The sequence below is a fragment of the Brassica oleracea genome, chromosome C9, assembly GCF_000695525.1.
Source record: "Brassica oleracea var. oleracea cultivar TO1000 chromosome C9, BOL, whole genome shotgun sequence".
NCBI classification, from domain to species: Eukaryota; Viridiplantae; Streptophyta; class Magnoliopsida; order Brassicales; family Brassicaceae; genus Brassica; species Brassica oleracea.
This window is the reverse complement of record NC_027756.1, coordinates 27,203,031-27,215,934: the sequence shown is the minus strand read 5'-3', so window position 1 is coordinate 27,215,934 and position 12,904 is coordinate 27,203,031. Positions and strand designations below refer to the sequence as shown.

At 36.7% G+C, this 12,904-nt stretch overlaps 1 protein-coding gene across 1 annotated transcript; it reads right to left on the bottom strand.

Annotated features, from left to right (window-relative positions):
• Positions 1-8,567: 8,567 nt before the first annotated feature.
• LOC106314688 (uncharacterized mitochondrial protein AtMg00810-like) lies at positions 8,568-9,990 on the bottom strand. Its single transcript, XM_013752520.1, has 3 exons — positions 9,484-9,990; positions 8,817-8,896; positions 8,568-8,628 (listed from the first exon to the last, which is right to left on the bottom strand). Exons 1-3 carry the CDS (start codon positions 9,988-9,990, stop codon positions 8,568-8,570), a joined length of 648 nt encoding a protein of 215 aa, XP_013607974.1.
• Between the last annotated feature and the right edge of the window lie 2,914 nt (positions 9,991-12,904).

The window sequence follows — 12,904 nt, the reverse complement described above, 5'->3', positions numbered from 1 at the left end:
TGATGCAGAAGCTCGAGGATCCGAAACTGGATCTTGCTCCACGAAAACAATGAGTCATATGTCCAAGGAACCTTAGCAGCTCAGTGGCCGAGTTCGACTCCTCAAGAATATCGACCAACACAATTCCCAAAGAGCTGAAGTCAAGGAGCCAATGAAACTTTACACTCTCAGATCGATAGTAAGCTTTGAACAAGCTCTTATCGTGCCTCCAGAGATATACTAGGCATGATATCAAGCAGATCGAAACAAAAATCCTGGAGAGGTGCAAAGAAAGCTCAAGCCTTACATTCTACATTCCTTAAGTGACAAATCCATCCACTTCATTATGATAAGAGCCATCGAACGCCTCACTTCAAACGATCTCGAACTACTTAAAGGGCCAGTATATCCCTTTCCGCAGAAGAAGCAAGTAGATTTTATCTATAACGAATCGTGGAAAATCACAAACAAAATCCAAAGCATCACTAAAAGGCCCCGACCACGGAATCATTTAAGGAAAACGGTAAATTTTGACAAACCACGCAGAAATATTCTAAGATCACATGTTGTCTAAACGATATTTCGAAACAAAAGCAAAGCCACAAGAGGCAGTAAGCGCGACATGGTCTGCAACGGCGTACTATAAGTTGTGCACATATCAAGCTAATAATTCACAGCCACATCAACTTCTCATCAACTACACAAGGAAAAACCGATCAAACATCCAACACCATTTCTTCTCCGCTAGTTCGCAGTAGTTAAAACCAGAACACGCCCATGTCGGTAGACAATTATCTTTAATCAATTTACACATAAATATATTGCATCAGAGAATAGATTCTCGCATCACTTTTACAACTTATATATTATCAAATTCAAATCACTATTTCAAATCGCAAGTTTCATAAATAAACTTATATAACCGCAAAATATTTTATACATTATTCTCACACTACCAGTAGCTCGAACTACTATTGAGATTCACTTTTCGGTCTCAATTGGCTCGAAATATCCTTAAACTCTATTTCAACTTTAAACAAGCTCAAACTCTTAGCGAGTTATACCACACGGTCTCAAACGACGCAATCTCTCATCGACATAAACCACCCTCCATATCGAAAAAGAACATCAATAAACCGCGTCCTTAGGCCACGACTGGTCCGCGAGTTGGATTCCTGATCAGCTTCCATCTCGCAAAGCATCTCGAGGACGAGCGATATAAATTGCTCCTATAGCCGAACCAAAGTAAACGTTCAACTCTCTACGTGTAGCCAATCATTTGCATTGACTTAACGATTCGTTGAGATTATATCCAACACCTTTACACAAACACAAAAATATTAACATAAACTCGAGTTGACGCGGAATAAGCAACCAGACTCACATCAAAAAAAGGATAAACAGAAACAAATTCAATCACAAAATCCCATCTACCATGAGAGATCAAAATAACTCTCTATGCTTTTCAAATAAGCGACTCCGCTGACAAGCTCGACCCATATTTGTGAAACCCCGAGCTCGATCCAATTCTTGTCTTCTGTGCGCGTCTCCAACTGACAATTTCCTTAACCACAGACATAAACGAAATCGATCACCTAGTGATCAAACGAACATCAAAAGGCTTGATATAATACACGAAATAAGCTGAGATTGAATTCACATTTTGATCACGAAAAACAGGCCAAGATCGAACACTCAATGCAATTGTTCTTGCATGATCTCGCCATCAAATGGCAAACGACTTTGCGAGTCATGTTGTCTCAATTCATAAAAGGCTTCTCCGTTCTCCAACCTCACCGCCTCACTTGAAGAACTGGGGGGACAAATGTTGGACCAGAATTTAGCACTAAATCCTTCACGCCAAAAAGATAAGAAACCGGCTAACGACGGCCTCGAGTTGAGCTTAGACAGGCCTATGAGAACTCGTAACCCGAAGTTGGCCCATAGAGCCCGAGGTTCTTTGAGTATGAATGAGTCAAAGAACAAGATAATTATTCTCCTTATATATCGGAGAGCAATCAATAAAGAATAAGTCGTAGCTAGAAAGGTGGAGCATGTGCAACAAATTATTAACCATATTACTAGCTTCTTGCAACAACCTTGCTCTCATATAAAAGAGACCTTGGATCTAACGAAGAGGGCATCTTCTCCTTGGACGAGACAAAGACAAAAAGGATGAAAACAAAAGAATAAAGACTCACGAAGAGGTGGAGAGACTTTGGTCTCGGCAAGATCGCCATCTTCCTCCACCAACACATGATGGAATCATTATATCTGTTTAATGATTAAACAAGTCATCCATTTCTTTATAGTTTAAGAAGAACGAGAGAGATGAGATTCCCAATAATAATCTTACGACGTAAACACATCTTTGTAATAGTGAAAACAAGAATCCATGACGATAGCGACCCTCGTATCATGTTAATGATAGACCCTATCTTCATACGACAAGATCGATCTAAAGAGATCATATGCAGTTCGAGAACTTATCAATCGTACACTAACTACTAATTATTCAAGACAAGAAATCTCGAAGCAAACATCGAGCTCGAGACCGACGAAGTCGAGGTCTCGCCCATGACCGAAGAAACCGACATCTCTTTCGAGATGATTATAATCAAACTACATTTTGACTTGATCCCTTGACGGGTACGTAGGCAGTTCGATCCCAGTTCAGTCACGATCCTTCTTAATCCCGATACCTCTATGATATTCGGCCTGCGAATATAGTCCATTCTTGTCGACTCATACCTGATTACATCGTTGTGTTCTAAGGATATCGTTGCCCACGTTATTTCTTCCCTATATTGAACTCCCGATCACTATCAAATTCGCAGTGTAGATTTTAGGTTCTACAATGGTCATTGTTTTTCGACCGGGTCTGAACCGGGTTCGGTTGGGTTTACTTAGATTAAACTAAATTTAATGATATTTTATAAATAGTATGCATATTTAAAAAAAAAACCATATCAAATAAAATTTTTAAATAGCCATAATGTGCAGAAAAACTTAAAAATAACAACTAAAATCTAAAATCAATATGAAAAACACGTTTATACTTTATTCGCGGATCTTATCACTCTAAATCTTCATCACCTTTAAAATAATTATATACACATTAGGTAAGAGTTATATTTTGAAATAAAAATTTCAAAAACGTAAATGTTTCAATTATTTAAAGTCTTCAAAACAAGTGATCATGAAATAAAAATTTAAACAAAGTGAGAAATAGACAAAAACAATATCTTGACGTGGATATTAAACTTTGTGAATCTTGTAATTTATGAGTTGTAAAGACGAAAAAAAGAAAAAGACGAGAAACGATACTTTATTAACCTTTGATAAATATTATTTTTACTTAAAAAGAAGAAAAAATAATTGTTTCATTAACAAAAATTTGGCTTATATACAAACCGAGGTTTGGCCGGTACATTGGATCGCCGGTTTCCAGGTTTTTGACGTTCGATATGGGTTTTTAACTGGTTCAATTTTAGTTGGGTTTTAGCGTTAACCCAACCCGGATTATTTTTGGTTCATAGTTCAACCCGGTCCGACCACCGGTTCGGTCCGGGTTTAAAAACACTGGTTTTTTCATGAGTTAATCATATCCTATATATATTAATCCTGGAGCACTACGACATGTTTTCGTAGCCATTTGTCATCATTATGATAATTCTTAGAATCCTTAGAAAAATAAATTGGTCCGTATAAATATATATTATATTTTTATTAAACTAACTATCAAATTGATTAGTAGTGTACAAAAGAATATTTTCAATTATTTGCTTAAATAAAAGTTACAGAATTATCTAATATGATTAACATATATATGATAATTAATGATTATGAATAATACATATTTCATAACAACTTTTGTATCTTTTTTTTGTTTAATTTTATATTATTAAAAGAAATTAAACAATCACATTAAGCATATAATAAAAATTTTGATTTTTCTTATATGTTATATTTTGAATTTTTTAAAACAACTATAAATTACTAAAAATGGTAAAAGTCCCACATTGAAAATTTTGTTATCAATTGTTTAATTTACTTTTTTTTTCAAACAAGATATAAATGATCATAAATCGTATGAAAATGAAGTCTCATTAATTAATATTAATATTATATATATATATATGTATATATATCATTTAAATTGAAATATATACTATATAAAATATATAAATATATTCATTTCAAAATTTGCATTAACAAGTTATTGAGATCTTAATATTTTAATTTTAAAATTTGTATTGAAAAACGTCACATTAAAAGTTTTGCGATTTAACAGTTTAAATTTTTGTTACAACAAATATACAAATGTTAAATAAATCATATGAGTATGAAGTGTCAACAATAATTATTTATATTAAAATATACTATATATATATATCTGTCAATATTACTAAAGTTTAATTATATATCATATAAAGTAAATAAAATGATTGTTTTGATTTATTTACCAAAAACATGATTGTAAACAAACAAAAAGCATTGGTTTTGATTTATGTGCTTACTCTAATGTATATAGTTTTATGTATATAAATTATTTTTAAATAGGTAATTTCTAATATGTTATTTGATGATTGATCCTGATAACCTGATATCACTCAAATTACCCTAAGGAGTAATTTGTACTCTCTCAAATAAGAGATCGAGTTGCAGTACTTAGGAATCGAATTCACGGGGAGCTAAGGCACAAAAAAGATCTAGAAGTTATGTGGTTAAGCTAGGCAAACATGATTAAATGTAAATAGCAGTGGTAAACAAGTAATTGTTCGGGTGATTAATTGAAGTTTTAAAAAAGATATGAAAGGCGTTAGACTTAGGGTTTCTATTTAGACAATCATGATTATAGAGATATAGATACTAAGCATATATTGTATATTCTAGAACTCAAACACTAAAAATAGTCGATCAACTTCCATATTTTTAGACTATCTATTGCCGGATATAAGACCTCAGCTGTCGCTTGTTGGTCTTAGTAAGTGTCGATCGATACCACCTAAGGATTGTCGATCGATACACCTTTCAGCCTCTCGATTGATGCAACTACTGAGTTGTTGATCGATGAACCTTCTAGGAAGCTTTTCGCACGGGTTTGACGTGTTTACTAGGTTTAACTAAATCAGCTTCCGCTTATTTATAGCAATCATAGCACAATCTAAACTAATTCAGACATAGAACCAAGTTTCTGCTTGCGCCCTAATATCTATAGGCAAGGTCCTAATTAGCTATTCTAGAACACATGCATTAAGAACAATTTAATTGATGGATATCCTAATACTTAGCAATTCTATATTTTGGGCTAATCTCCCATACCCTAAATCTAACAAAGAGAACTATTCAGACATAGTTAATCAATTCATAACAAAGAAGTAAGAAAACTGCATAATAGAATATAATAGAAAAACTTGGAGTTCCAATCACAAATCTCTGAAGGAGTTCTTGGATCTTCTCTCCAAACCTAAGACTCTAAGTATTTTGCTGTATGAAAGTATGAAAGTGTAGAAAGTATGAAAGTGTAGAAAGCGTGTCTTTCCTAGAACAATGGCAGAGCACATAAATATTACGTTAAAACTCGTCAGGGGTAATCTGGCAATTCTTGTGGGACTTGAGCTTAAAGTTGGCTAGAACCAAATCTGGCCTCTGCACGCTTTGCTGTCGATCGACAATACAGAGTGTGTGTCAATCAATTATCGCCTTCAATCATCGACCGCTGGACTGTTCGATGGTTAGCTACGAGCCTTTATCATTCTATATCCAAAATGCACCAAAATCACTACTTTCCTCCAAATCACTCCAAAACCTGATAACATACTAAAAAGACTCCAAAACAACTATAATGTATTTAAAAACACCTATATACCATGGCTAAAAGTGGGTAAAATCCATGGTATATCATAATCTCAGAAATACACTTCTTCAAATCAAAGTGAATTTTAATATTGGAAGCACTATATATATAAATTTTACTAAATTTACAATTATTCTATAGTCGTATTATTCTTTGATGAAATATGAAATGTACTTAGACGCTTAATCAAACTGACTATTCTTAAACGCTTAATCAATTTTTGATGAAATACGAAATGTACTTAATCATTTTCGTAAAATCAACCGTACAGTGAGGACAAAACCGAAACTTGGATCGGAAGACCGTGATCAAAAAATTAAACCGCAAAATGTTCTAATGCCTAAACACGGCATTAGAACATTTTTTTTAATTTTATAAGGGGAGTGGAGAAATGCAAAAAACCCAAAAATAACCGATTTGTTTAATTTTATAAGGGGAGTGGAGAAACATGAGGAGAAAAAGAGGAAAACAGAGGAGGAGAACAAAAAAGATACAAACCCAAATGTTTTGGAAAATTAAGGTATGGCCGAATCGAAAAATTTTATAATGGACTTGGGATTTTGGTAGGAATGTACTGAGACCATGGATTTTACCCACTTTTAGCCATGGTTTATAAGTATTTTAATATATATTTACTACGATATAGATTCTGTTTAGAGTATTTACAGGTTCAGGGACGATTTGGAGGAATGTGGTGATTTTGGTGTCTTTTGGAGCCTTTTGAGTGCAGAGCTGCACAGACGCGTTAGATGTTTAGCTATAGATGGAGACCTTCACACCGTTAGATTGAGCCCATGTTTTGACACAAGATATAGCTTTGAGTTAGCTTTCCAATCCCACCGGTTTGAGGTCAATCAACATCCTATTGCAGAAGTTATGCCCGTTGTACTGAAGAGTGGTCAGTCTCCCTCGCGAGTGGAAGCTGTCGAGGAGATGAAGGACTGTCGATCGACGGTGCACCCTTGGTGTCGATTGACGGTGATGCCAGAATGCGGGCCAAGTATATTTAAAGACCGACTTAAGCCCAGAAGCAACCACAAAATACCAAGATGCCTCTGGACGACTTGAAACCCTATTTATGTTATTTATAAGCCATTGTTGACGGCTATGCTATCAACAGAGGCGTGCTTACCATGGTTTTGATAAGACTTCTCCCTTAGGACCCCACAAAATGTGTAATTTTTAGGGCCCCTAATTTCATAAAATTAGTCTGTAGAGCGAAATGTATAGTTTTAGGTAGATTTTCACATGATTCTGAATTTGATTTTTGTTTTCGATGAATGTTTTTATTCTAATAAATTTCAAGATGTGTTATAACTAAAATGCAAAGAACTAATTGAAGAACTGACATGGTATAACTCGCAGTTCTGATTTTCGCTTTTCTTTTGTTACTTATTATAATCCAATTTTTTCCTTACCAAAAGTTAGCAATTTGTATTTTTATTTATATATTATGATAGTTTGATGAAATAGTTTATAGAAAAAATAAATAATTCATTTTAACAAACATATTTTTTATCTATCATCATTTTTTAAACGACAAAATGTTCTATACTTTATCTACCATTATTTTAACTTTCTCTAAAAATACTAGTTTTCTACTTATCATTTTAACCTTTATTTTTAAATTACAAATTAAAAAAATATATATTTTTTTATTACATATTGTAAAAAATTATTTTTAAAATTTGCCTTGAGCCCCCAAAAATCATCGCACGACATTGGCTATCAAAGCTTTCTATTCTATTGTTTCTCTTAGGTTAGGAGAGAAGGGAGTAACTCCTTCAGGATCCTCCTGGAACTACTTTGGTTTTTATATCTATTCTATTACAGTTTTATATCTATTCATCTATGATTTCTGTAACAAACTTCATGTTTGAATAGATCCACCTGTTAGGTTTAGGGTTCAAATAGAGGAGTGTTAACTTGAAGAAAAGAAATGGAGTCAAAAGAGAAGTATGGAGGAGTTTGGTCAAGTGTGAAAACTTAGAGCGAGGCCGTACGGATTTGGTACGGACGTGTACGGACCGTACGGATCCGTACGGACCAGGTCAACCCAAGAATGCATAACTTGAACATTTAAGAAGATATGAAGTTGGTGCAAGAATAGGGCGCAAGCCACACGTCCGGGAATGATCAGAATGTGTCATGAAGGCTTTGTGCAATGTTAGGGACTTAGAATCATGGTCTGGTCTGTATGGAATCAAAGAAGAATCAAGAAGATGCTGTGTGGATAAGAAATGGAGCTGGCGCCAAAGACAGGCTGAAAAAGGCTGGCTTTTGGCTGTGAAAAGAAGTAAAGGGGACCATGTATCTGGTCTGATATATGGGAAGATTCAAGGGAACCTCACAGCAACCAATCAGGTGCCAGTCTCCACCTTGACCAGATTCAAATCAGCCAATCATACAGCAGCAAGAGCACAGCCAATGAGAGACAATGACCAGCTCAACTCTCCATCTGATCCATCCATTTACTTCAGTTAATTATAACCATTAGATATAGGTTATGAGATTGCAAATGTGAAGAGCATATATAAGCTCATGTTGGCATTTTGTAATGCTTTAAGTGAGTACGGGGGATTTCCCCATCTCCTTCATAATTATAAAAGTGTGTTCTTGATCAGATTCCCTTAATCTACCCCTTTCTTAGTCTCTAATCTCTTAATCTCTCAAAGTCTCTTTGTTTCTGATTCAAGTTCATACTAGTTTTATCAGAACTCTTATTCAACTAGTTCAAGACCTTATCTTTGCCTTTAATGGTGTTTTCATACACATACATAGCCAGGGCTCTGAAAATATCACATGGTATCAGAGCCAGGTTCATCAGAACCTGAGCTGAGCTCCCGCAAATCCACAGCTCTCATCTCAGCTCAAATCAAACCCTTGAAAACATTACCAGCCGAGTTCTGCTCTTGAAGAAGAAAGAAGCTTGAAGCGTGGAGTGTTCTCCTTATCTCTCAATCGTGCCTGTCTTTACCTGATGGAGAGTGTCTCTTTGGAAGCAGAGGAGGATGGAGAGGCGTCATGAACCTCAAGCCAAAGCTCCTTGTCCAAGAGCTTATCACATCCGGATACAAGAGAGATGAAGCTAAGATGAAGCCGGTTTGATGTATAGGTGGGGTCTTTGGGTGAGAGAAATAAGAAGGAGGCCATGGACTGAAGGAGAAGGAGTTGGGTGACGACCTAGACTCTTGAATCCAACCATATCATGGCCAGATTGCCTTTGGAGACTTAAGGAACCAACCTGGTTCCTTGTGTAAGCGATTCTTTAAAACCTTCTTGATATTGAGCTTGTGCTGTGTAGTTGCCTGGTTATTGTGATGTGTATTGATTGAAAAACCTGAGGATAATGTGTGATTGCTAAATATAATTAGTTGAATCTGTCCCAGGATGCTTTAAAGGCTTGTTTAGTGTTTAAAGAGTAAAATGCTTGCTCCTGTTAAGTAATGAGTTTGCTAAATGTGAAATGGTATTGTTTGAAGCTCATGAACTGAAAACAGATTGAAAGTAATGCATTTTCTGATGTTAAGTGATGATAGTAATGCTTAACCTAAGTTATAAATGAATGTGTGATGGATTGTATTGTTGCATTCATGAATTGAAACTGATTAAGGTTAGTGCATACTGTCAAATAGTGACACTACCTTCTGTTTCTTACTCTTCCAAGTGACTAAGTTACCACCAATGAATGTACAATAGCCTGTGGTTGATCTTCTGTCTGCTCGGTCTCCAGCCCAATCTGCATCACAGTAGCCTACAACCTCAGTACTCTTGTTACATCCCATCCATACTCCAAGACCAGTAGTTCCATTCAGATACATCAAGATCCTTTCCACCATCCGCCAATGGTGCTCCTTAGGAACTTGCATGTGTTGACTGACTTGATTCACCGCAAAACACACATCAGGTCTAGTAATGGTAAGATAAATCAACTTCCCCACTAGCTTCCTATATAGCTTAGGATCATGGAACGGATTGCTATCCTCAATCTCCCCCTCACGTGGAACCTTGTAACCATCCTCCATTGGCATCTTGGCTGTCTTTCCTCCATAGGCATCTGCTCCCTTCAAGAGATCAATCACATACTTCCTTTGGGACATAAACAATCCTTCCTTCGATCTGCATATCTCAATCCCAAGAAAATACTTCATTTCCCCCAAGTCTTTAATCTCAAAGCTTGCCTTGAGATACTCCTTTGTAGCCTTTGTTGAAGCTTACATGATCTGAGAGTACTTGGTGGTTATTCAAGAAGAGGAGCAGATCAGTTATGAAGCATAATGAAGGATGAAGAAGCAATCACCAATGCGGCCTCTAGAGTGAGGTGATTGGTACTACAGTCTGAAGCATCCTGTCATGAAGGTTTCAGTAACATGGGGGTGACTCATGATGAAGAAGCAGCCAAGACTCAGCTTGTATCTATCAAGGAAGATATGGTAGTCCGAGCACTAGATCACAACGAGAAGGTTGTGAGAAAGGGGGAGAGACCAAGATCTGTCTAAAGAAGAGTACAAGAAGTGTTGATGATGAGCAAGAGGAGTGGGTTCTATCTTGCATCACATGAGGGCCATGATCCAGAGTCTTTGTGTCCCTTACATTGTTGGTAAGGCACAAAGACTCACTGGCTAATCCCTAGGCCTTGGAGACTTTACTCTTTTTCTCTCATCAAGGTTTTGTCCTAAAGGGTTTTCCTTGGTGAGATTTTTAATGAGGAAGTTCTTCAAGGTTCCAAGCTTGACTTAGGATCAGCTAGAGTCAAGCTTGAGGGGGAGTGTTAACTTGAAGAAAAGAAATGGAGTCAAAGGAGAAGTATGGAGGAGTTTGGGTCTGGTGCAAAAGATAGGGCAAGTCTTATAAAGATTGTCTATCAAGCTTCAGAAGTGTCTTATGAGCTCCAGAAGTGTCCTAAGGGCTGTGGAAAGATAGAGCCAAGTCCAGGAGGGACTTAGAAGTATGATTGAGGGTAAATGGTCGAGTGTGCAAACTTAGGGTGTGGTCGTACGGATTTGGTACAGACGTGTACGGATCCGCGCGGACCAGGTCGGCCCAAGAATACATAACTCGAACATTTAAGAAGATATGAAGTTGGTGCAAGAATAGGGCGCAAGCCACACGTCCGGGAATGATCAGAATGTGTCATGAAGGCTTTGTGCAATGTTAGGGACTTAGAATCATGGTCTGGTCCGTATGGAATCAAAGAAGAATCAAGAAGATGCTCTATGGATAAGAAAAGGAGCTGGCGCCAAAGACAGGCTGGAACAGGCTGGCTTTTGGCTGTGAAAAGAAGTAAAGGGGACCATTTATCTGGTCTGATATATGGGAAGATTCAAGGGAGCCTCACAGCAACCAATCAGGCGCCAGTCTCCACCTTGACCATATTCAAATCAGCCAATCATACAACAGCCAGAGCACAGCCAATGAGAGACAATGACCAGCTCAACTCTCCATCTGATCCATCCATTTACTTCAGTTAATTATAACCATTAGATATAGGTTATGAGATTGCAAATGTGAAGAGCATATATAAGCTCATGTTGGCATTTTGTAATGCTTTAAGTGAGTACGGGGGATTTCCCCATCTCCTTCATAATTATAAAAGTGTGTTCTTGATCAGATTCCCTTAATCTACCCCTTTCTTAGTCTCTGATCTCTTAATCTTTCAAAGTCTCTTTGTTTCTGATTCAAGTTCATACTAGTTTCATCAGACCTCTTATTCAACTAGTTCAAGACCTTATCTTTGCCTTTAATGGCGTTTTCATACACATACATAGCCGGGGCTCTGAAAATCTCACAATTATGAGGGATTAGCCCCAAATATAGAATTGATAGGTTGTTATATTCATCAATAGGATGTTCTTACTGCTTGTGTTCTAGAGTCGCGAACGAGAACCCTGATCTTAGAGTCATTAGGCACAAGTGATAGCTTGGTCATTTCACTGAACAGATCCTCATTGAACTAGGATTGCTAGAAACAAGTGATAACTGATCTAGGAACCCTAGTGAGTACTTTATCAACCCGCGCGCAAAGCTTGGTAGAAGCGTGTCAATCGATATTTCAATAGAATAATCGATCCATGTCGTGAAAGGTGTATCGATTGATATTCCTCTAGAATCATCGATCGATATTTTCTAATTGATCAAACCGATTGTTGAGATCATTAGATCTAGTCAATAGACGAATCTAGAAAGCGAATGCTGATCGATTTATTCTTAATTGTTGAGCTCTTTAATATCTTGCATACAACAATTAGTCTCTACACTACAAGAAAACGTAGCAGTAACAACGGCGGTTTACGACGAAATTATTTCCTCGTAACTTTACATGGGCTTTACAACGCAATTACGACGAGACATTATTTCGTCGTAAACTCCATGGTAATTTACGACGAAAGGATTTCGTCGTAAAGTCAATGTAAGTTTACGACGAAAGTACGTGGAATGCGAAATAGTTGTAAACGTTACATCGACATTACAACGAATCATGTTACCGTTATATAAAGGTGAAAACGTGCATTCAATGTGCTTTAACTTACCTAAATTCGTTGTAAAGTCGTTGTAAATGTTCCATGTAAAATCCATGTAAAACTTTTCTTGTAAAATCATTGTTATATTTCTCTATATATATATGTCATTTCCCACAACTCTCTTCTTCACAACACACAACTCTCTTCCTCTCGAACCTGATGGCGTTTAGACTATGTTCCTCATTCAGCCACCAATTACTATTTCGAAGATGACGATAAGGAACATGAGTCATTCGTCTGTCTGCCAATTCAGTGGAGCGACAAGGAGAAGTGGACGGAAGTGCAGTTGGTTTATACTTGAAAAGAACCTCCAACCATCGTCAAAGGTTCCTCTCAAGTACAAACCAGCTGCACTTCCGTCCACTTTCTCCTTGTCATTCCACTGAATTGGCAGACAGACGAATGACTCATGTTCCTTATCGTCATCTTCGAAATAGTAATTGGTGGCTGAATGAGGAACATAGTCTAAACGCCATCAGGTTCGAGAGGAAGAGAGTTGTGTGTTGTGAAGAAGAGAGTTGTGGGAAATGACATATATATATAG